This window comes from Dipodomys merriami, unplaced genomic scaffold (assembly GCF_024711535.1).
Source record: "Dipodomys merriami isolate MVZ:Mamm:240054 unplaced genomic scaffold, mDipMer1.0.p SCAF_9, whole genome shotgun sequence".
NCBI lineage: Eukaryota > Metazoa > Chordata > Mammalia > Rodentia > Heteromyidae > Dipodomys > Dipodomys merriami.
This window is the reverse complement of record NW_027206512.1, coordinates 42,694,592-42,717,545: the sequence shown is the minus strand read 5'-3', so window position 1 is coordinate 42,717,545 and position 22,954 is coordinate 42,694,592. Positions and strand designations below refer to the sequence as shown.

The 22,954-nt window shown below is 41.9% G+C and overlaps 2 protein-coding genes across 13 annotated transcripts in view; one reads left to right on the top strand and one right to left on the bottom strand.

Annotated features, from left to right (window-relative positions):
• Nucleotides 1–16,187, top strand: part of Nsun7 (NOP2/Sun RNA methyltransferase family member 7) — a 28,892-nt gene extending 12,705 nt beyond the window's left edge. Inside the window, exons 6-12 of the mRNA XM_070013175.1 lie at nucleotides 506–689; nucleotides 1,640–1,850; nucleotides 5,130–5,273; nucleotides 5,664–5,765; nucleotides 8,908–9,025; nucleotides 11,603–11,726; nucleotides 13,066–16,187. Coding sequence (XP_069869276.1) covers nucleotides 506–689; nucleotides 1,640–1,850; nucleotides 5,130–5,273; nucleotides 5,664–5,765; nucleotides 8,908–9,025; nucleotides 11,603–11,726; nucleotides 13,066–13,704 — 1,522 coding nt within the window. The 3' untranslated portion in view covers nucleotides 13,705–16,187. The remainder of the gene's footprint in view (nucleotides 1–505; nucleotides 690–1,639; nucleotides 1,851–5,129; nucleotides 5,274–5,663; nucleotides 5,766–8,907; nucleotides 9,026–11,602; nucleotides 11,727–13,065) is intronic.
• A 1,369-nt stretch (nucleotides 16,188–17,556) lies between these two features.
• Nucleotides 17,557–22,954, bottom strand: part of Apbb2 (amyloid beta precursor protein binding family B member 2) — a 280,610-nt gene continuing 275,212 nt past the window's right edge. For all 12 annotated transcript variants that reach the window (XM_070012606.1, XM_070012608.1, XM_070012611.1 and 9 more), the window contains one exon: nucleotides 17,557–21,001. In XM_070012606.1, coding sequence (XP_069868707.1) covers nucleotides 20,834–21,001 — 168 coding nt within the window. In that variant the 3' untranslated portion in view covers nucleotides 17,557–20,833. The remainder of the gene's footprint in view (nucleotides 21,002–22,954) is intronic.

Below are 22,954 nucleotides of genomic sequence, written 5' to 3'. Positions count from 1 at the left end.
AGCCTTTAGCAAAAAAGCTCAGGGGAAACAACAAGACCCTGGGTTCAAGCCAGGACTAGCAACAAAAAAACAAAGCAAAACACAAAAACCCCCAAACAATCCCTTTCCCCCAAGAAACAGTACTTCTTTTAGCCAAGTGCAGATGGCTCATGCCTATAATCCTAGCTACTCAGGAGACGGAGATCTGAAGGTCAAGGTTTGAAGTAAGCCTGCGCAGAAAAGTCCATGAAACCCCATTTCCAATTAACCAGTAAAATGCCTGGCTCAAGTGGTAAAGCTTCATGGTAGGGGGGAAACACATCTAGAAGAATGGTGTGAGCCATTGTGCCAGCTTTTAGTTGAGAAGAGGTCTCACAGGCTATGTATTTTTGGCTAAAATTGTAAGTTCTATAAAATGCAATGTGGCAGTGAGTTTTTTGTTCCAGGAAAATTTATTAATATTAATTAATATTAAATACATGTTAATGTATTACCTTTGTAATTATACCCTACTGTGTATTTACAGCCCTGAACATGTTTTTAGCACTTTGAAGAGGAAAGGCTATAACAGAGTCAAATCTGTACTACATATTGATGGAAAAGTCTTTGCTGTGGACCAACACTGCTGTGATGTCTTAATTTTTCCCTCCCATCTTAAAAACGATCTAATCAATACAGATCTATTCAAAGAGTACAAACTTATTTTTCAGGTAAACTATTATTTACTTTCTGAACCAACCCTACTTTGTCAAAGACTCTCTCCACATAAGAGTAAAACCTAATCCTTTATATTTTTATAGCATATCAGAGAGGTTTCTAAGACCAGAACATCTCCTGTGCTGTCTATGCCAGGGCTCCTGCTGGACCTGGGCAATGTAGTGTCACATGAAGTAATAAAGTTCACATTCATCTCCATACTCAGAGGGAGCGTGCTGGCAGCAGAAAGGCTGTAGTTTTTCCTTCCTAATGGAGGACTTGAGAAGCTACAAGGGGACCTCTTCCTTCCATGGAGGAGATCCTAGCACCGTCCTGCATATGCAAATGCAGTGTAGAACACTTCTCTCTCCCATTCTTTCCAATATGGCCTTTATATAGTGCACTACAGGAAGAGGATATGAGACAGAATGGTCTAAATAAAAGACGCTGAATTCATACATATATCCTTCCATTACAATTCCTGCCTGAGATCCACTGAAGTCTAAGGTTTCTCCTTCCCCACCCCCACATTCCTGCACAGAATCAAGCACTGACAGCAGCCGCAGAGGTCTGGCAGGCCTGCTTTGACAACTGTCATTTGAATCTCTGTGACCAGCAGCAGTCATGGCAGATGAAGGATTTTCATCAAGGGGCAAGAATGGGAGCTAAGACAAGGCATTACTAATCTATTCATTCTACTTACAGATTTTTATTATGGCCTTACTGCTAGTCAAAAATTACATGTTAGTCATAGTTCTTACTGAACAGCTGAGTACTTTATTATTAAAAAATTAGCTATCTTTGTTAACTCTTATTTAGACATATTTATTTAGTTTTAAACTTAAAGGGATGAGGTACTGCTGTAAGATTTCTACTTAGAATTTTCTTTTATCTAAAGCAAGAAATCTGCTTTTCTCTAATCATGCCCTTTGAAATTGTAAACATACTATTTATTATCTTATAGGACAAATCTCGAAGTCTTGCTGTCCATTCTGTAAGGGCTTTATTAAATATGGATGATGATATCTTAATGGTCAATACAGGTTCATGGTACACAGTTGCTCATATGTCAATCTTAACAAGCAATAATACCACAAAGGTTTTCGTATGTGGAGTACAGTCACAAGCTAAAGATCCTGACCTGAAGAAACTTTTCACAAAAATGGGATGTAAAAGTATGTACAAATTTTTTTTTGGTGATTACTAGTTCAAACATTATAGGAAATTTAAAGTGTTTGAATTTATTATTTTTTTGTAATGGGAACTTTTGTTTTTTGGTTGGTTGTGGGATTTGAACTCAGGGCCTGGGCACTGTCCTTGAGCTCTTTCACTCAAGGCTAGCACGCTACTATTTTGAGCCACAGTTCCACTTGAGGTTGTTTTTTTTTTTTTTTTTTTTTTTTGGTGGTTAACTGGAGATAAGAGTGTGTGTCATAGACTTTCCTGCTGGCTTCTAACCACAATCCTCAGAGCTGAGCCTCCTGAATAGCTAGGATTATAGCATGAGCCACCAGTACCTGGCCCTGTAATGGAAAATTTTTATATGTGAACTATCCTCATTAATTTATGTCAGGCTCTTAATGTTGAATTAAAGTATCTTGGTACTTTTGAATTGATATTTTGCTCTGATCTAATTTGAGGTCTTGAACATATGTAGTTGCTTTCCATTGAATAGATAAAATCATATCCACACTAGGCACTGGTGGCTTACACCTATAATCCTAACTACTACTCAGGAGGCTGAGATCTGAGGATTATGGTTCAAAGCCAGCCCAGGCAGGAAAGTTTGTGAGACTCTCATCTCTAAACCACCCCAAACCAGAAGTGGAGCTATGGCTTAAGTGGTAGAACACTTGAGCAGGCCTTGCCCAGGCCCTAGTTTAAACCCCAGGATTGGCACACACACAAACAATTGCTCTCCCCCACCCCCATGTTCATATGCAAAGATACATTTTGTTATTGGTTCAATGAGGCTGACTAAGTAAAACTTTGATATAGTCACAGAACCAGGGAGACAAAAGTAGAATTCAGGGCCTGTCCAGGAGATGTGTATATCTGCGAGATTTCACTTGGAACACAGAAACATGACCTGGATAGTGACCACATACGTCCTCAGTCCTTCGAAGAACTGGAGCCCAAATCCCAGGCATCTTAATTTCCAAGTGGTTTATGGTGATGAGAACTTCTAGTATCATTGTAAAGATCCAAAAGAGAATTCTAGAACTAAAAAAATGTAACACTTAACATTAAGAAATAAATGAGACTGAGGATGTAACCCAATGGTAGAGCATGTATGATGCCCTGGGTGTGAGCTCCAGCACCAAACAAGAAAAAACAAGTGGATGGGGTTGACAGTAAATTAACAAAGCTAAAAGAGAAATAAGAAAACTGATGATCAGAGAAAATATCTAGAAGCCTGGAGAGAGAAAAGGATGATTAATAAGAACAAAAGAGTAAGTAGAATCTCAGGAACAGAAGAAAGAAATTGATGAGAAATAATTGAATTTTAAGCTAGGGAGTTTCCAAAGTAGATAAAAGACATTAAGCTTTGGATTCAAGAAGACTTGTGAATACTAATAAGAAGAAATATATATGTCAAATTATGCTATTATATGAATGTTTATTTCCCCATAAAATTCATGTTAGAAACCTAACCCCCAAATGATTAGTGCTAGAAGGCACTAATGTCTTTGATTGAAGAATACAAATAAAGATACTTTGTGGGCTTTTATTTTTGTGTGTGTGCGTAATGGGCACTGAAAGTACTAACCATAAAAGGAAACAAATTGATTGATTGGGTTCCAGAAAAAAATTAAAAAACAGCTGGGTGCCGGTGGCTCATGCCTATAATCCTAGCCACTCAGGAGTCTGAGGAACATGGTTTGAAGCCAGCCCTGGCAAGAAAGCCCATGAGACTCTTATCTCCAATTAACTGTTCAGAAAAAGCTGGAAGTGGCGCTGTTGCTCAAGTGGTAGAATGCTAGCCTCGAGCAAAAGAAACCCAGGGACAGTGCCCAGAGTTCAGGCCCCAGGACCTGCAAAAAAAATAAAAATAAACAAGTTCTCATTAAGAGAGTACAAAGAAAAATCACAAGAGAGAGGAGGCATGCATGTTGATGAAGAGCTTTTTAAAAAAATCAATGCTGAACAGAGAGTTGTTACAAATGGACAATAAAAACAAGAGGACAAGAGGAAAGTGTGCAAGAGACATGGCCATATATCTCACAAAAAAGTGTTGTCAGACACCAAAAGGACATAAATGTATCAAACCTCATTAGCACCGGGAATGCAATTAAAATCACATCTTGCCATGACATACCCACTGAAGGACAAGGTTAAGAAGACGGGCAGGGCTGAATGTTGGCAAGCCAAGGAACATCTGTGATGTGCAGCACTGCTGGTGGCACTGCAAATGGGTGTGACTAGTTCAGCTGAAGTTGAATAGTGCCCACATTATCACCAAGTGTTTCATACCCAGCTTTCTTACCCTTTCCATGTCCTCCATGCATATATATGTTCCCCCAAAGCTATTATAACACTGTTTTCCATTGTGTGGGTTCAGCACCTTAGACTGTACCTCATAAACAGTTTTGATATTTTGGGGTAAGATCATAGGATATAAAAGGGGATGAGACCGGAAAGGGAAATAAGCAGTACTGAGCACTTATCATGTATGAGATACCATGCCAAACTCTAATCCTGTATCTCAGAGCTCAGCACAATTAGGAAAGCCATCTAATCGATGACTAAAACAGATGAATGAACTAGAGGGCTTCTCTCTGCACACGAGGTGGATAATGAAGTTGGGAGTGAAGCTTGACTGCTTCTGCAGCCCAGTTCCCACCATGGCATGCTGCTGCAAGTTCAAGCTGGGGCCTGCAGGCGATCAGCCTGCCACTGAGAACGTCGTGTTTGTATTTGACAACAATGCCCAAATAAATCCATGTTTAGCAAAAGAAGAAATTGAGAAAACAAACTGAAGTTCAGAATTAAAAAATATTTTAAACTTAAAAATCAGGTTGAAAAATCTTCATTAAGAAAATGTCTGTATTTGCCAGGTGCTGGTGGCTCACGCCTGTAATCCTAGCTACTCAGGAGGCTGAGATCTGAGGATCGCGGTTCAAAGCCAGCCCGGGCAGCAGAGACCGTGGGACTCCTATCTCCAATAATAAACCACCAGAAAACCGGAAGTGGCGCTGTAGCTCAAGTGGTAGAGTGCTTGCCTTGAGCTGAAGAGCTGAGGGACAGCGCCCAGGCCCAGAGTTCAAGCCCCATGACCGACAAAAAAAAAAAAAAAGAAAAAAGAAAATGTCTGTATTTTAGGAATTTATGTCTCTTTTAAAATCCACATTAGACCTACTTTCTGTGAGGTTGAAGACTTTCAAATGAGTAATAAGATATAATAATGCACTTAGATTTTTTATTACTCTTCTGCATTACTTTTTCTCTTCTAGATATTGAAATTCTTCATGAGACATTTGTTAACATTGAAGCCAAGGATCACAGGTTACAGAAAGTCAAAGTGATTTTGCTGCTGCCTCGTTGTTCTGGACTGGGTGTCAGCAACCCTGTAGAATTTATTTTAAATGAACATGAAGGTACTCACATCTTATTTCAGCCTTGTCAAATTCATTCATGATCTAACCCATTGGTTTCTATGTGGGGAAGTGCATCTCTTTTCTGTGCTGGTCTCTGGCAGTTTGTATTCTTCTCTAAATACATGACTGGACTACAAGGCCTTGGATGACTTCCCACAGATCTTGGAAGAAAACAATACCCAATGTGCTTAGTACTCTTTGAAAACTGAACATAATGAGCTTCACTAATTTTTAAAATATGAAGTTAGCATTTTGATATAAGTTATTTAATTTTGGTAGGTATTTTTTGGGAAAATTTCTATCAGTAGACAAAATCATTGGAAAATAACATGCAATACGTGGAGAATAGCTGAGAGTGATGTAAGTACTCAAATACTTTTTGAAATTTAGATGCAGACTTACTTAAAGATCACTCGCAAGGAGGCGCCTCTGAAGATAAGCTTCTGGCTCTTGCTCAGCAGCAGTATGAACAGCTCATACACGCAATGAAATGTAAGTTTCTTATTAGTACTAAGGTGTTAAAACACAGACTTTATAGCGGAGACAGGAACACTCTGTGAGAAAGCAAGGAACAAAATGTCCAGAACATTCAGCCTTAGCATCATTCAAGTTACAAAATAGTTATTTTCATCAATGTAATAATCTAAGTCCTTAAAATATGCCTTTCATTTTGAACAAAGGCTAACAAAGCATAATAACATGCTAAAGTGATTTGTACATCTATAATTATACATCTTACTAATGAATTAAAAACATTTTTTGGTGTTGGTCCTAGAGGTTGAAGTCAGGGGCTGGGTACCGTCCCTGAGTTTCTTTTGCTCAAGCTATCATTCTGCCCACTTGAGCCACAGCTCCACTTTCAGTATTTGTGGTGGTTAGTTGGAGATAAGGGTTTCAAGGTCTTTTCTTGCCTGGGTTGGCTTAGAACCACTATCCTCAGATCTCAGCCTTCTGAGTAGCTAGGATTACAGGTGTGAGCCATCAGCACCCAACTGAAATTTTTAAAAATTTGAGACAGGACCTGCTTTGTAGTCCATGCTTGCCTTGAACTCTAGTCCAACCTAAACCTCCAAGTGCTCTGATTATAGGTATGAGCCTCCATGTCCAACCTGATGTAAGCTCAATTATAAGGCCAACTTAGCATTCTATTTGGCAATCCTTAATATTATAACCATTTATCCAATTGAAAGATATACTGTAAATTAAGTTGTATAATTTCTCCACAAAACAGGTAAGTAAAGGTCTTAATCAAGGGTTTGACTCCAAATTTTGATGGACATAACTAAAAGCTCCATTTGAAATCAGTCATGTAAAAGATAACTTTGTCCTGTCCTCTTATTGTAAAAATAATTTTTAAAGTATTTGAACACTTACTGATTAAGTAGCAATGGTCCCGGCTCCCCTCATTTCTTTGATCTCCAAATCCTACAGTGCTGTTACTACTCTCTACCCTGAAATCCTCAGACATACTTAGCATTATGCCCTTTGTCAAGGACTGACTTTGGGACCCGACCCCAGCTCCTTCCTTTCTTCCTTCCTGTCCCATCTGTCTTCATCTCCCACTTGGAGACTTCATACGTATTCACCACCAAAATCCTCCTCAGACCTCTTCAGTGTTCCTTCCCTTTTTCCTCTTCTGATTTGCCTTTCCCTTAAGAAGTGTTTCTCTGGCTCCCTCCTCCAATTCTCTTTTGAGTCTATCAACGTCACACTCCTGCTACTAAGCTGAAATAGCCTTGTGAAGTGCTCCAGTGACCCCCACGTTCCCCTCAAACTCATAACCCAACAGTGGCTGCTGGCCCAACCTGTCGCTCCCCCTTCCAGGTCCTGTCTTAGGCTTATCTTAAACACCTCTGGATGACTCTCGTGTGTATTTCCAGTTCAGTCTCCCCCACACTCTAAGCCTACTTCTCTAAAGGCTTCTTTGACATCTCAGTTAGTGACTAAGAGGCATCACTAAGTTACCGCTCCAAAATTGAAGTCCTGGCCCTCCTCCCGGAGTACCCAGTCTTCCCACAGCACTGCCATTTCAGGCAGTGGCAGCAACAGCCAGCCTTTTACTTACTGGGGTGTCATCTACAATTCTTTCATACCCACCATTTGTCTGTTGACAAATGAAGTAAGCTGTACATTTGGCATTGCTTTAGAATCCAGCACTGCCACTACCCATGTCCATCCCATCACCTTACACCTGAATCACTAGAGTTGCCGCCTAGCGCTCACCACTGCCCCGTGTTCTCAAAACAGCAGCTCCCCATCACAACCAGAGTGAGAACCACAGTCCTTCCAGTGGCCCGAAGCCCCTGTACTCAGTGGCGACTCTGCATTTTCTGAGCTTATTGCCCACTGCTCTTTCTGTATGCCCTCTGATCACACCTCCTTGAACATGCCAGGCCTGCTTTTTTCTTTTTTTCTTTTACTGTGTTTTGTTTGTACTGTTTATTGTTTTTTGGACTGTACGACTGACAGGACTGGAAACCATGGGCAGCACTCCATCTAGCCCCCTAGACTTACAAAAAGAAATTGAGGAAGAGGAAAAGAAATTGTACCCCCCGGTTTTTCAGGGAGATAACTTGGAAGAAGAAATGTTTCCTCCCCCATATTCCCCTTCCCAGGTTCCTTCTGCAGAGCCTGAGAATGATCAAGAGGAGGAAGGAGCTATAGAACCCTCGGCACCTGCCCTTAAAGTTTCTGAGGGGCCAGTCACTCGACCACGCTGTGGGATCAGCCCCCCTTCTAATGCAGCTGTTTTTCCCTTACGCGCGCGATAGGTCCTGTGGATGCGGAAGGTCAACAGCAACTCCAATATTGGCCATTTTCTACCAGTGATCTATACAATTGGCACACCAACATGCCCCCTTTTCTGAGAAACCCCAGGATTTAATTTGTTTGCTTGAAACTATTCTCTTTACTCATCAGCCCACTTGGGATGATTGCAGTCAGCTTTTCCAGGTCCTTTTTTTTTTTTTTTTTTTTAAAGGGCTTCTACCCTAACTTCCCCTCCCTGCTGGCTCTGCCATCTCCCGTCTACCACTACCAACCACAGTCTGTCTCCACCTCCTTGCTGTTTGCTGAAACTGTCGTGCTTCAGATCGCAGCACCTCTGAGACGCTCTCTTCCCACCTCTGCTTTTAGCATCTAGTTTTTCTGTTTATGGCTTATGTCTGCCCTATGCTAGAAGGTCAGCTCCTCAGGGGCAGGGGTCTGGCGCTCACTGATGCTTCCCGAGGTATTTACCCAGCTTCCTACAGAACCTGGATTCCCATTCCACTGTCTTTCCCAGAGTCCTTTAAACTAACAGGTAATGTAAGTTGTAGAGAAATGTCTGCCAGCCACACTCATGGTAGACTGTAGTGTGTGTGTGTGTGTGTGTGTATGTGTTTGGAACTAGGTTGGTCATATTGATGGACTTTTCAATTCTCATAGAGTCCCCTTGGATTTTACTCACTGGCCAAAACCTACCATGCTAGTAGTAGAAGTTTCTGTTTTAAAGGACAGCCACTCAAGCATCTGTGGAAATCATTCCCCTCCAAACCTGGTGGTGTTAGTAGCAAATACGTGTCTGGAAACATTGCAAATTTGCACTGGATTGTTAATGGGGTCATCATTTTAATCATATCTTCTTTAAATATAGTTACTAAGGCCCAAGCAGTTGTTTACTGCACATGCTCAGTTTATCCACAAGAAAATGAAGTAGTGGTCAAGAAAGCACTGGAATTTCAAGACCAGGGGATTAAAATACAACCTTACAGGTAAGAAAAAGATGCTATAAAACAACAAATATTTGTGAGTCTAAAAATAGGATTTTCTAAGTTGTATAAAAGCTGTATGCTTGCTTTTCATGAGACTTCCATTTCACAGTACTGGGGACTGAACTTAGAGCGTCACACTTGCGAGGCAGGTGCTCTACCACAGGAGCTACCCCTTCAGCTCCTTTGCCTAGGTTATTTTCCATGTAGGTTTTTGCCAAGACCACCCTGGGCTGTCATCCTTTGACTTGTGCTTTCCTGTGTCAGTGGGGATGACAGGGGCGTGGCACTGCACACAGCTCTTGTGCTACCGCCACAGCTGATAGAAGAGGTGTGTGCATCTCACCCAGCCATTCGGTTAGATGAAGTCTCTTTATATGCCCAGGCTGGCCTGGAATCATGATCCTCCACTCGCTGCCTCTCAAGTAGCTAAGATTATACAAGTTTGAGCCACAAGGTCTAGCTCAAGTTCTTAGTATGATTTATTTTCCACTTTTTAGTAAAATAGTTTCCTTTTTCCATTTCATAAGTGGACATGTTAATCACAGTAGCATGTCCTTTCTTGCTGACTTTCCATCCCAGTAGTTTCTGTTGGTGGATAACAGCCAACATCATGCCTTGAAAGCTTCTTTATTTTCAAATACTTATACAAAGGGCTTTCAATTGAACATGTCCATTTATGTGTACAATGTATCTTGATGTCACCTTCATCATGCTACCTTCCCTGAAAGCTTAACATAGCATTGGTGACACTGCCATCTAGTGGCAAAGAGCAGCATTGCAGGCATGTTTGTGAAACAACAGCTATGTTGTGAATGTGAACATATTTCTTAACTATTTATGAGGAAGAAAGAACTGAAGTGTGATACCGAATTTATGAGAATCTCAGAATAGACAACATTGCTTGAAGATTTCCTGTTTTTTAAGAAAAATTCACGTGGACTAGTGTTTATCTGCTTTGGAATATGTTTTAATTCTAAATGTATGGAAATACTAGAATATAAAAAGTACTTATCCATTGGACCAGAGACATGACACTGGCCTTTCAAGTGAGAGGCCCAGAGTTCAAACACCAGTGCTGCCAAAAAAACCCTCACTTATCCATCAGTGGGCCTACTAGTAAGTGCGAGATTAAATGTTAACTATAAAAATCAGAATTTTAGCCGGGCGCTGGTGGCTCATGCCTGTAATCCTAGCTACTCAGGAGGCTGAGATCTGAGGATCACGGTTCAAAGCCAGCCCGGGCAGGAGAAACCGTGAGACTCCTATCTCCAATAAACCACCAGAAAACCGGAAGTGGTGCTGTAGCTCAAGTGGTAGAGCGCTCGCCTTGAGCTGAAGAGCTGAGGGACAGCACTCAAGCCCAAAGTTCAAGCCCCACGACCAACAACAACAAAAAAAAAAATCAGAATTTTATTTTAAGCGCGTGAATGATTAGAGGTTTGTCTGTTCCTGATGTAAAATATTTTCCTCTTTCTTTTTTCTTTTTTTGGGTCCGGTTGTGGGGCCTGAACTCTGGGCCTGGGCGCTGGCTCAAGGCTAGCGTTCTACCACTTGAGCCACAGCACCACTTCTGGCTTTTTTCTTTTTGCTTATGTGGTGCTGCTGAATCGAACCCAGGGCCTCAGGCATGCAAGGCAAGCGCTCTACCACTGAGCCCCTTCCCAGCCCTCTTTTCCTCTTTCTAGTCATTATATAGTTCATTAATACCTCAAAAGTGATGCAATTGAAATTACATATATATATATATATATATATATATATATATATATATATATATGTATGTATATAACTCAGGGCCTGGGCATTGTTCCTTATCTGGTTTTGCTCAAGGCTAGCAGTCTACCATTTGAGTCACAGCCTTACTTCTGGCGTGTGTGTGTGTGTGTGTGTGTGTGTGTTCTGGCGTGTGTGTGTATGTGTGTGTGTGTGTGTGTGTGTGTGGTTAATTGGAGGTGAGTCTGTTAGACTTTTCTGCCTGTGCCGGCATTGAACTACAGCCCTCAGATTTCAGCCTCATGTGTAGTTAGGATTATTGGCATGACCCACTGGCACCCAGCTAAGCTTTATTTTTAAATAGTGCAAAAGGAGCCTACAGAAGAAGCATGTCAGATATTTTGTAGTTGATAATGTGAGAAATATAGGAAGTTTTGAGTTAACAGCCTTGTAGTTACTGTACATGCTTATTTTGATTACACATTAGTAATTCAGTGAAGAAAAGTTCTTCTTTTTTTTTTTTTTTAATGCCCTCTTTGGCAGTACTAGGATTGAACTCGGGGACTAGGCAGGAGCTCTACTGCCTGAGCCATACACCCAGCAGAAAATAAGTTTTTAATTTGTTATTCTTGGCATGGTTATTTCAGGATTGGGATGTGGGAAGTACAGGAAATTGTGAGTTAAGATGAAGTAGTAGAGCTCTTAACATGCAGTATTTTGGATCAGACTGTTTTAGCACTTTTTCTTATGTGAAGGTTTGCTTAAGAAAAATATAATAAAGAAAATTTAGTTTCAGCATACTTTCCTCCTCTCTTGAAAAGAAACCATTCTCAGTATCTTAATATTTGCTTATTTGTACCACAGGCTTAGTCCTCCTGTTCTGCCCCTGTGTTCCTTAAGAGATATACATTTGTCTACTGATAAATTTTTCAGAATGGAACCATCAGAAATTACCAATGGTTGTTTTCTTTCTATTTTGACAAGAGAGGTAAGTGGGAAAAATTTTAGCCTGTGTAGAGAAACCACCAAGCCTTGTAAGATGAACCCGAGAACTCTGTCAATACAGGCAGAGGTGTTGCTTCCGTGTGCCCATAAGTAGCCCCTTTCTCTGCTTTGCCCCAATGCCGTCTCTTGCCTGCCATCCCCCCGCACCTGTCCAGGCACTTAGGTCAGCAGCTAGTGCATTTTTCCTAACAAGTTGACATCAGCAATTTCCTTTCTACAAGGTTCATAACTGGAGAAGCTGACTTTTTTTTTTTAAAGCCATTTGCTGAGGCTTATCAATATATTGCTATTTTCCTTATGGTAATATATATATATATATATATATATATACATATATACATATATATATACACACACACACACACACATGTATATGCTTTTTATAATTTTATTTTTCAGAAACTGTGGTTTGAACTCGGGGCTCTGCACTTGCTAGGCAGGCACTCTATGCCTCTGCCCTTTCTGCTCTGGTTATTTTATCTTTTTCTTTTTGCTTATGTGGTGCTGAGGAATCGAACCCAGGGCCTCACACATGCAAGGCAAGCACTGTACCACTGAGCCACTTCCCAGCCCCAGCTCTGGTTATTTTTGAAGTAAGGCCTGACTGTGTGCCTGGGCCAGTGGGGGATTAGGATGCTGTTTGTGCTTCCTGCCATTGCTGCGAGGATAGCTAGCTCTTGCCACCGTGGTCAGCCATGGCTGTTGGAATGGGGGTCTTTTATGTTCTCAACCCCTATTTGTTAGTGAGATGAGTAGAATTTCTCCAAGAAATAAGGTACAATTCATATTTTGATTGAAATATGAATTACCTTTTTTTCTTTTTTTTCCCCTGGTCCTGGGGCTTGAACTCAGGCCTGGGAACTGTCCTTGAGCTCTTTTTGCTCAAGATCAGTGCTCTGCCACTTTGAGCCACAGTGCCACTAACTGTTTTCTGGTCATTAATTGGAGATAAGAGTCTTATGGGCTTTCCTGCCCAGGCTGGCTTCAAACCATGATCTTCAGATCTCAGCCTCCTATTAGCTAGGATTACAGGTGTGAGTCACTAGTGCCTGGCTAATTACCTTGTTTTTAAGGAGGTTATGATAGACACAAAAACACAATACTATAAGCTGTCTCATGATCATCTGCTCAAGTCCAGCTTTACCTTAAATCTTGCAAACATTTTGCCTGGACTGGCCTTGAATTTAGATCCTTCTGATCTCAACCTCCCCAAATAGCTAAGATTACAGGTACGAACCACAAGCACCCAGAAGCAGACACACATTTGGAAGGTCTGCAGTGGTAGCATTGCCCCACATTAATGAGGGCTTCTCTCCTTGCAGCGGGACCCATCTGAGACAGTATCTGTGAAAGATGTTTTGGCCCGAGCTGCAGCCAAGGGTCTGCTGGATGGGATGGAGTTGGGGAAGTCATCAAAGCGGGAGAAGAAAAAGAAAAAGTCAAAAACATCATTGGCAAAATCTTGTACAACTGAAAGTAATGGCATCCAGATGAAAATTGCAGAGTACCTGAATCGAGAAACTAAAGCAGGTACTAATCAAACAGAGACACTATTGACAAAAACAGAGGTGTCCCAGAAACCCCCTACTCAAGGGGGTGTTTCCTCAAACGCCCGAAAACCCCCTAAGGCTGCCCCCAACTCTCTGGTGTCCTCAGTAATGAAGACCGCCGGTTCCTCCAGGCCAGGTGATCGGCCAACAAACTACTCAAGACACAGACCAGAAGGCAGAGTGATTCCTCTGAAGCCTGTGGAGATCATGTTACCGCCGGTGATGCTGCCGTCTTCCAGCCCCCAGACGAGCAGGTCCCAGCTGCCCACCCAACATTTCTACTATCGGTGGGTTGCACCCAAGACGAGTGGGCCGGGCTACCTCCCCACATCCTCCATCTACAAGAGAGGGGAAAAGCCTAAAGAGAACTTACCCTCTGCCCGACTCGGCCATCCTCGGCCTTGGCTTTGACTGTCCTGTGTTGGTGATGGGCCGGAACAGGTGACATTTTATTTTTTCCAAGTATGGTGTTTCTCAAGGTTTAGCCATCACTGCTTAAGATATTCATTTAGCCACATAGTATCTTCAGAGACTTAGACAGGTAAGATGCAATGATGTACAGGATTATGTGAGCAGAATTTAGACTCAGTGCTGATCTGCTGGGCTGGAGACTGAGTCAGCATGGAACTTGCCTCACTCCTGTGGATTTTCTGCCTCGATAAAAACTGCAAGTCTCTGCTGATGGCAACCTGGCCTGCCTTCTAGCAGGCTGGCCTCAGACTCCATGTGGGAGAGGCTTGCTAGCCAGCCCTGACGTCTGCAGAAGACGCTGGGTTGCTCCCACTGCTCCTTCAGGAACCGGGTGGTCGAAAGAGATGAACCTTTGCAATCACTATCAAGGTGGATTTCTTTCTTGAGTATCACACTGCTCCTGAAACCGGATGCATCAGCATGAACATGAGGGGAGGACGCATGGCCTCCGTGGGGCCTGGCGCGCCGAGGTCACGCGCCTGTCTACCCCCAGACAAGGGCTCTCGCAGGAACGCTGCCAGGATCTTGAGTAGATCGAGCGTACTCATCCCTCCCTTCTGCCTGTTCATGCCAAATACTGTTGTAAAAATGACTAAGCAATTTTTTATCTAAATATGGACAATTCTGAGAAAGGCAAACTATTGAATACAAGTGATATCTACTAAAGAAACAGATGTCTGATTTGACTCAAAGATCAGGTGATAGAGCAAACTGTACAGGTCATTTCAGATAGCACACAATAATCAAACTTTGGCAAATCATTTCTGATACACAACTAAAACACATTGTAGCACTATGTTAAGATATTAAATGTCAATTTGTCCTGAATGTACTATCCATTGCCTACCAGTAGTGGTATGATCATCATTTGAGTCTCGGTATTTATTATGGCAACAGAAGTTGTTTGATATTGAGTATATTACAAGCATAAATCTTACTTTTAAAAAGTTCATAGACACATTCATAGTTTGGATGTAAAGCTTTATTTTCTGAATTCAGTTGTGTTAGAAGTGTACGTAAATTCCTCAGTGCTCAATTCAAATGATGTGATTTTGGTAGAACAGACACATCTTATCTTAGTTCAAATATTGTATCCTTTATTTGTCACCTGAGGATGTGGAAGGAAAAAATAGCAAATTTCATCCTTGTAGTACTAGTTTTCTTTTAGCTATTTATATTTCCAAGCCAGGCACTAGTGGTTCATGCTTGTAATCAATCCTAGCTACTCAGGAGACTGAGATCAGAGGATCACTATTCAAAGCCAGCCTCGGCAGGAAAGTCCAGGAGACATTTATCTCCCAAAAAACACTCAGAAAAGGCCAGAAATGGTGCTGTGACTCAAGTGGTAAACAACTAGTCTTGAGGAAAAGAAACAGCTCAGAGACAGTGACCAGGCCCTGAGTTCAAGCCTCCGGACTAGCACATAAAAAATGCATTTCCAGTAAAGTGTGTAAATGAAGAAAGGGAAGATTTTTTTATACTTGAGTAAAGCCTCCATTTTAAATCCCTGAAAATTCTTCTTAGGTTAACTGAGAGTCTTTTAAAGCACAGAACTGGGGAGGTGGAGGAGGATGGCAAGTCTCAGCCACCCTGGGCTACATAGTGAGTTCAAGGCCAGCCTGGTTCCACAGTTAGAAACCCAAGGGCTGGGGAATGTGGCTCAGTGGCGGAGGACCTCTTTTGCCTTGCATGCATGAGGCCCTAGATCCAGTTGTCAGTACCAAAAGCACAGAAATAGTTTAAATGCTTACCTTATTTTACCAAGTTCAAAAACAATGTATCTCTTTGCCCTAAAATTTCATTCTCTTCATACAAATTTGGCTTTAGAATCCGACACCCTATGAGGGCGGCACAGCTTCAAATGACACTTGCTCCATAGGAGGTGACATTTTTACCTTAGGAATCATTTTTTTTGGAACTGGTTTTTAGAATCAGCTCACTGGCTCACATTTCCAGCCCAGTTTTTCTTTTTTTAAATTGGTTAGAGATGGAGTGTCCTATTTTTCTTCCCAGGCTGGCTTCAAACTGCAGCATCTCCAGATCTCAGCTTCCTGAGTAACTGGGATTATGAGTGTGCACCACTGATGTCTGCTCCAAGGAATCTTCTATTCTTGTCCACTGTCCAAAACTTCAAGATTGTTTTCAGTGTCTTCACTGTGAGGAAGTAGCGTGGGTGCTTCAAGTTTCTGTAGCAGTGTGGGACTCACTTACCTCTAGAATTTCTCTACAGGTAGCTTGCCATGGAGATTCCTGTTTACAAGTTCACAGAGAATCTGAATGAAACCATTCATTAGTGATGCTTTCATTTTATTCTCCGAAAGTCTCCTGGGGGAAGGCAGGATCAATTATTTAATTTGGCAGAGTAAAAATGGTAAAACATTATTAGGATGAAAGCCACAGGAGAGAATCCTTGTGAGGAATATTCTTTTTTTCTTTTTTTTTTGGGGGGGGGGTTTGGTAGTGGGGCCTGAACTCTGGGCCTGGGCGCTGTCCCTCAGCTCTTCAGCTCAAGGCTAGCACTCTACCACTTGAGCCACAGCACCACTTCCGGCTTTTTTCTTTTTTGCTTATGTGGTGCTGAGGAATCGAAGCCAGGGCCTCAGGCATTGAAGGCAAGCGCTCTACCACTGAGCCACCTTCCCAGCCCCAGAATATTATTTTTCATTGGATAGTTGAACTTTTTTTTTTTTTTGGTTGGTCGTGGGGCTTGAACTCTGGGCCTGGGCACTGACCCTCAGCTCTTCAGCTCAAGGCGAGCACTCTACCACTTGAGCTACAGCGCCACTTCCGGTTTTCTGGTGGTTTATTGGAGATAGGAGTCTCACAGTCTCTCCTGCCCCGGCTGGCTTTGAACCGCGATCCTCAGATCTCAGCCTCCTGAGTAGCTAGGATTACAGGCGTGGGCCACCAGCGCCCGGCTTAGTTGAACTTCTTAGAGAAAAGTGTTGCAAAAAAAAAAAAAAAAAATTAAGCTGCTAGCCTTTTGGATACTCCAATAGCAAATTCAGATTCCAGCCCCTTGCTATTCAGAGTTTATGTCTGTGCATTGCTAGTTTTCACTCTCCTAAGAGAGGTTCTTAGAGGAATGGCAGGCTTCTTTGTGCTGAATTAACTTGGTCCTAGAAAGACTGGCTACACTAGGGCTGGAGACCCAACGGGCTTCCATGTCACCATACCAGCTGCCTTTCCTGACCACCAAGTAAGGACAGGGCAGTCACCACCAATTTAAAGTTACTTCCCAGTTCTCACCAGATGGGAAGATGCAAGCACTTAATCCAAACAAAATCTTACGTTACTAAATTGATTTCTAAAAAGTTTAATTGGAGGTCAGAATAATACAAAAATAAGATGACTAGAGACACCACATTTATATTTGTGTTTTTCATAGTAGTAACTGAGTTATAAGATAAATGAGCCAAACATTTTATGAAGCCAAATTTATTTTCACAACATGTTACATTGAAATGTGTAAAAGTGATCAACAGTAAGATGGGGAAAAGAAAAGAAAGCGTCGGACAGCTGCAGTGGCCACTAGGACCACTGGGTGGCGGTGTGATGGCTTTCCTGGCCAGGAACACTACGTTAGCTGTGTACGAGGTGAAGCCTGGTCCACTAGCGTGCTTTATTAAGTTGTGCCAGTAACGGGGAAATGTTTTTCCTAGGGCTCATGAAATCTTGGGTTGTGATGCTTACAAGTGTGTGTACAGGTAACGGAAGTTTTGGGGGTGCTAGTGATGGCTTTGTGCAGAATATTCTTACAAGCGGATTAAAAAAAAAAAGCAGTGCCAACAATTTATCACCAAGAACTTGTTTTAATGGCAGTGGGTCTAATGTTCCTGCATGCAGTCAGACAAACAAAAACAATGGCTCCAGTTAGCTATGGGTGGAAAGCAAGATGGCATCACAGAGGTTGTGAAGGATATAAAAATCAGCACCGCACAGTGCTTAGTCTGGAGAGTTCTCAGCCACAGGACTGTTGGCTTGGTGCTGCCAGAAGCACTTAGATGAGGCAGCACGACTATGTCTAGCTAGTGGCTTCTAAAAAATAAAAGGACCTGGAAGAAGCATTTTGCTTTTTCTTCTACATATTCAAATAGAAACGTGACTACAAAGCATTACAAAACCACCATTTAGGCAACATATAGTCACTGAGATTACTTAGATTTGGATACACTGTGACAGTAATTCTCAGTAGAGATAATAATTACATTAACACAACAACGCAGTATATTTCAGTAAAAATAGAATAAATAAAATAAAAATATCTTAAGCTGTATTTAACAAGTTAATTAACAAATGAGAGAACATACAAGGCATAGAGAACATGGCTGCCTGTTTACCGAATCACAGATATAAAGAATGCATAGATAACTGAAGGGTCACTAAGAGCTCAGGTAAAACACTGGCATTCTAACACACACACACACACACACACACACACATACACATACACACTTTCACACTTACTTTTTTGGCCATGGCAGAAAGTATCTGAACATACTGTTTAACATAATGAATTTTACAAAATTAACCTGCATTTAGTATGCAAAGCTATTTTCCAAAACAAATCTGCAGTAAAGTTCCTAATATGTAAAGGCTATCATTCATCTTACTGCATCCTAAAATTGCATATATAAATTAGTTTGCTACTTAAAGCTAGATCAGTATCCTTGATCCTGAAAACAAACAAACAAATGTATGTCTTAAAAAAATGAATGGGGTTCTGGTAGAGATTTCCTGCAGCAAAGTGGATTCCTTGTTTAGTTTTGAAGTCTTAATCACACTACAGCGTGTCACTGTGGAGATCTGGAGGATCGCGGTCACTGAATTTTTAATAGCTTTTCACAGGCTTTCACGACGCAGTAACTTCTCATCATGTCACAGGCCACTCTGCATATAGTACTATGCGAGTTGCTGTGAAGTATTGAATTTTAAAAAATTTTTATTTTATTGTAAAGATGCTGTACAGAGGGGTTACAGTTACATGGAAGTATGGGATTTCAAAAGGAACATCATTTTTGTCATGACATTGGATCGCCAGAAAACCCTTCCAGCGCAACAAGCAGAAGGCCTGCCACTCATCCCGTTGCATTGACTGGCGGCAAAGGGCCATGTGTTAGGAAAATCTCTACCACAACCAGCATCATCTCAGACAACCCCACAGGTTGGGACAGGCTACTGGGTGCAGACATCTGTCCTCTGTAGCACCTCTGAGGCACACTGCAGCATACGGTTCTGGACTTGGACTGGACGGGGTGTGTAGGACTCATGCAGTGTATGATTCACTGCAGAACAGACCCATGGAGGGAACTCTGAGATGGCCTGACTGTGTGTCCACATGTGTTCTTCCTGGCATGTGTGCAGGCGTTTGGAAAGGATATTCCTGACTGACTGGAGGCGGCACCACACAGCAAGAGCTGGGAATTGTGGGTCCGAGTTCTGCCTCTCTGATGAGCTTTGGTGAGATCTGGGCCAGCGGACTGAACCTTCTGGTACTTTATATTTTGAGTGCTCCCATGTATTTGGTACCTTTCCTACCCTGTAAGGCTCAAATGTGGAAAGAATGTGGAAAGCATTTTGACAAATACACAGCAGTGTGAAACGTAAAGCACTACTTTCAGAACTGGATGTTGTAAACGTTAATTTTGACAGGAAAAAGCAAAACTAATATTAGGATCGATCTCCTTAGTAACTTCTTAAGACAACAATGTCAACTAGAGTCTAAATTTGTGCACCGTGTAGTACGTTATCTACATGAAAAGAAGCAGGAAAATGGCATTTGAGAGAAACTGTTAAATAGTCCGTTATTCCTAGGTATGTTTTTCTCTGGTATGAAAGTAAAATGGAAAACAATACAGTGTAGTTAGTTAAGTCCAACAAGTTCTAATATTAAGTACAGAAATTTGAGAAAGGATCAACTTAAAGGTAACCAGTTGCCATGGACAATAATGATGGGCAGACAGCTCTCTGGACAGAAAAGCACTAGAGAAACTTAGGCTAGAAGCACAGTGCTGGCAGGACCACTGCTAGGCTGCACACTAACACAAACCATGTGTTTGTGAAAACCTAAAATAATGGTGTATGACAAGAGATATGAGGGGCGTTTCCTCAACTCCAAATTGCATATTGGCTAGTTATCCACTAAGGATGAAAGGTTTATGAGGAGTATTTCCTTTTTGTGTTTGGATAGAGAATGGCCATAGTGAACAATCTAGAACAATCTAGAATTTCTCTAGCTGCATTGTACAATGTAAGGCAGAGTTTGAAACATGTCCCATCCCCCAAAAATGCATGATCTTGTTAGTTTCTCTGTAAAATAATCGGTTTGAAAACCATCTGAAGAGAAAGGCTATGTTTTTTTTGCTTGATTTTAATTCATCAAATTTAGTTCTTTTGAAATCATTTTGAAAGGTTCACTTTTTTTCTCTAACACTGCCCCCCACCCCCACCCCAGACAGCTGTAGACATGCAACAGGGTCCCTGTGTCAAAGCGCTCATGGAGGAGGAAAGCTGCCAGCTGCTTTCATACTGATGCCAACAGCCAATTTTTGTCAACCAACAGGTTCAATTTTATGAAAAGCTAAAATCCCAACATATCCTGTTTATACAGCAATTCATGGTAATCTGAGACTCAGTGTCCCAGTGTTTCCAGTGCTGGAAACACTGTTAGTGTTGTACAACTCAGAGGTGGCTTTTGACATCCAGTGAGGACAGTGAGAAGAGCCCAGGCTTTGCTGGCTCTTGAGGACGCAGCGTCGGTTCACTAGGAGGGGCGTGGCACATTCTTCTCTGCGTGTGCATGAGGTCAGACTCACCATATTTACAATAAGAAAAAGACCTTCCACTGCTCATGATGTAACTGACTGACTGCAAATAAAATTACTCATGCTTCTTTTCCTATCATGTGATGGTGGCAAGACGAGAGAACATGCTTGTCTAACACTGGTGAAGGATGAATTCTCTGGAGACACAGCATCAGCCGCTGGATGGAAGGCCGGGGGTTTGTTCCTTTCCTTTAGTGGAGCTATTTCCTTTTCAGGTCATGATGATGAATCCTTTAAGGTAGCAGCTACGGCGTTTCTGTGACAGGACGTTTCTGTTTGAGAGTGTCAATGAGGGACAGCACCCCTCGTTTTACGTTGGTTGTGACTCTCCTGGTCACTGAGTCTGCTGGCGGAGGAGGCGGCCGCACTTTTTGGGAAGGTGGCCTGGCTACCAAGCACTTCTGATAGCGTAACTGAAACATACACACAGAGAAACAATTGGGTAATCCATCACATATTCCTTCTTAGTTAATAGGTCTGCAATTCATCACTCACACATGCAACTCTCCAAAGTTAGTGACCTGACTACTAAACATAAATCCAAGACTTTATTCTTAATGTGGGTGTTTTAAATTCTGAAAGATCATTAGGCTCAGTGAAGATGGTTTTTGTCTTTTGCCCTCTTTCCTTCCCTCCACGCCCCTCCTCTGCTTCTCCTTTGTACTGATAGGCTGCAGTGGTACAGTGAGCTACTGACAACAAAGGGTCAGGACAGAGCGAACGATGTGTGGAAAGATGGCAGGAGAAAGAAGACACAATTGGAATACACACACATCACTGTGAGCCGCGTTACCCCGGGCAGTGAGTACATCTCTTGCCTCTCCAATGAAAATGCCCAAAATGGGGCACTCCAATGGAGGGTGCTGTAAAGTACATGCGCAAAATGCCTGGCAATGTCAACCTGGCGATGTGTTGTTCCTGACCCTATTTTTTGCTTTCATAGAAAAAAAAAAAAACAATGTACTGGAATTTCAGGACACATTTTATAATTCACCTAAAAATCCCAGTGGATTAATTTTTTCAAAATCCATTAGCAGCACCATGGACAACTTTAGTTCTTCAGAAATACAACAACATACCAACCTGCTTTTGTATCACTGGAGGATAGCACATTCTTCAGTATTAAGTGAAAAGGTTAAAATTCATCACCTTTTCCCCCTCTTACCTAAGCCCTTTAAAGTAATTCTACAACCAATTTTTAAAAATATCAACTGGGCACAGGTGGCTCACACCTGCATTTCTAGCTACTTAGAAGGCTGAGATCTGAGGATCACGGTTTAAAGCCCACCTGGGCAGGAAGTCCATGAGAGTCATCTCCAATAAACTACCCCCCAAAAAGCTGCAAGTAGCGCTATGGCTCAAGTGGTAGAGTGCTAGTCTTGAGCAAAAAAGTTCCACAGGCATCTTGACAGGTCCACATCAGCACACACATCTAGAGCAGTAACTGATAGACAAGCAGAAGACCCTGGACTTGGAATTTCAAACTAGTCTGTAGGTAGAGCATCAATCCAAACTGTACCTAATTGATGACTTTTATAATGATTCTTCTTTGTCCTGCTCTAAATTCCACTTGGCCCTCTACTGTATGATCGTAAAATATGTCTTAAAATGAAGTAGAAGCAAAAGAATGTGTAATACTAGCTACTCAGGAGGTTGAGATCTGAGGATCGTGGTTCAAAGCCAGCCTTGGCAGGAAAGCCCATTAGATTCCTATCTCCAATTAGCCATCAAAAAGCCAGAAGTAGTGCTGTGGCTCAAATGGTAGAGTGATAGCCTTAAGCATAAAAGCTTAGAGACAGTACCCAGGACTCGAGTTCAAGCCCTAGGACCGGCACACATACATACACAAATGTGTTAATACCATATTTCAGAGAGAATTAATTCAGGCATATTATAGATGGAGAATTATGCAGATTTGAATCAGGAAGCCAACCCCTGGGTTAGAAAGACTGGATTTATCCAGGCACCAATGGCTCATGCCTATAATCCTAGCTACTCACGAAGCTGAGATCTGAGGATTATGGTTGGAAACCAGCCCAGCAGGAAAGTTCATGAGGCGCTTATTTCCAATTAACTACCAGAAAGTTGGAAGTGGCTCTAAGTGGTAGAATGCTAGCCTTGAGCAAAAAAGCTCAGAGACAGTGCCCAGGCCCTGAGTTCAAGCCCCATGACCGACAAAAAAAAGCTGGCTCTAGAGCAAGGGAAGGGTGCTTGGATTTTATCCAAAGGCCTTACTCTATAATGACAGTTGCATTAATACAATGAAAATAGAAAGTAAACCAGAAAAAGTTGTTTCCAAGAGGGAAGATTAGCCTGGAAATCTACAGACACACCATAGCCAGTGCTAATTATTTAAAAATTGCATA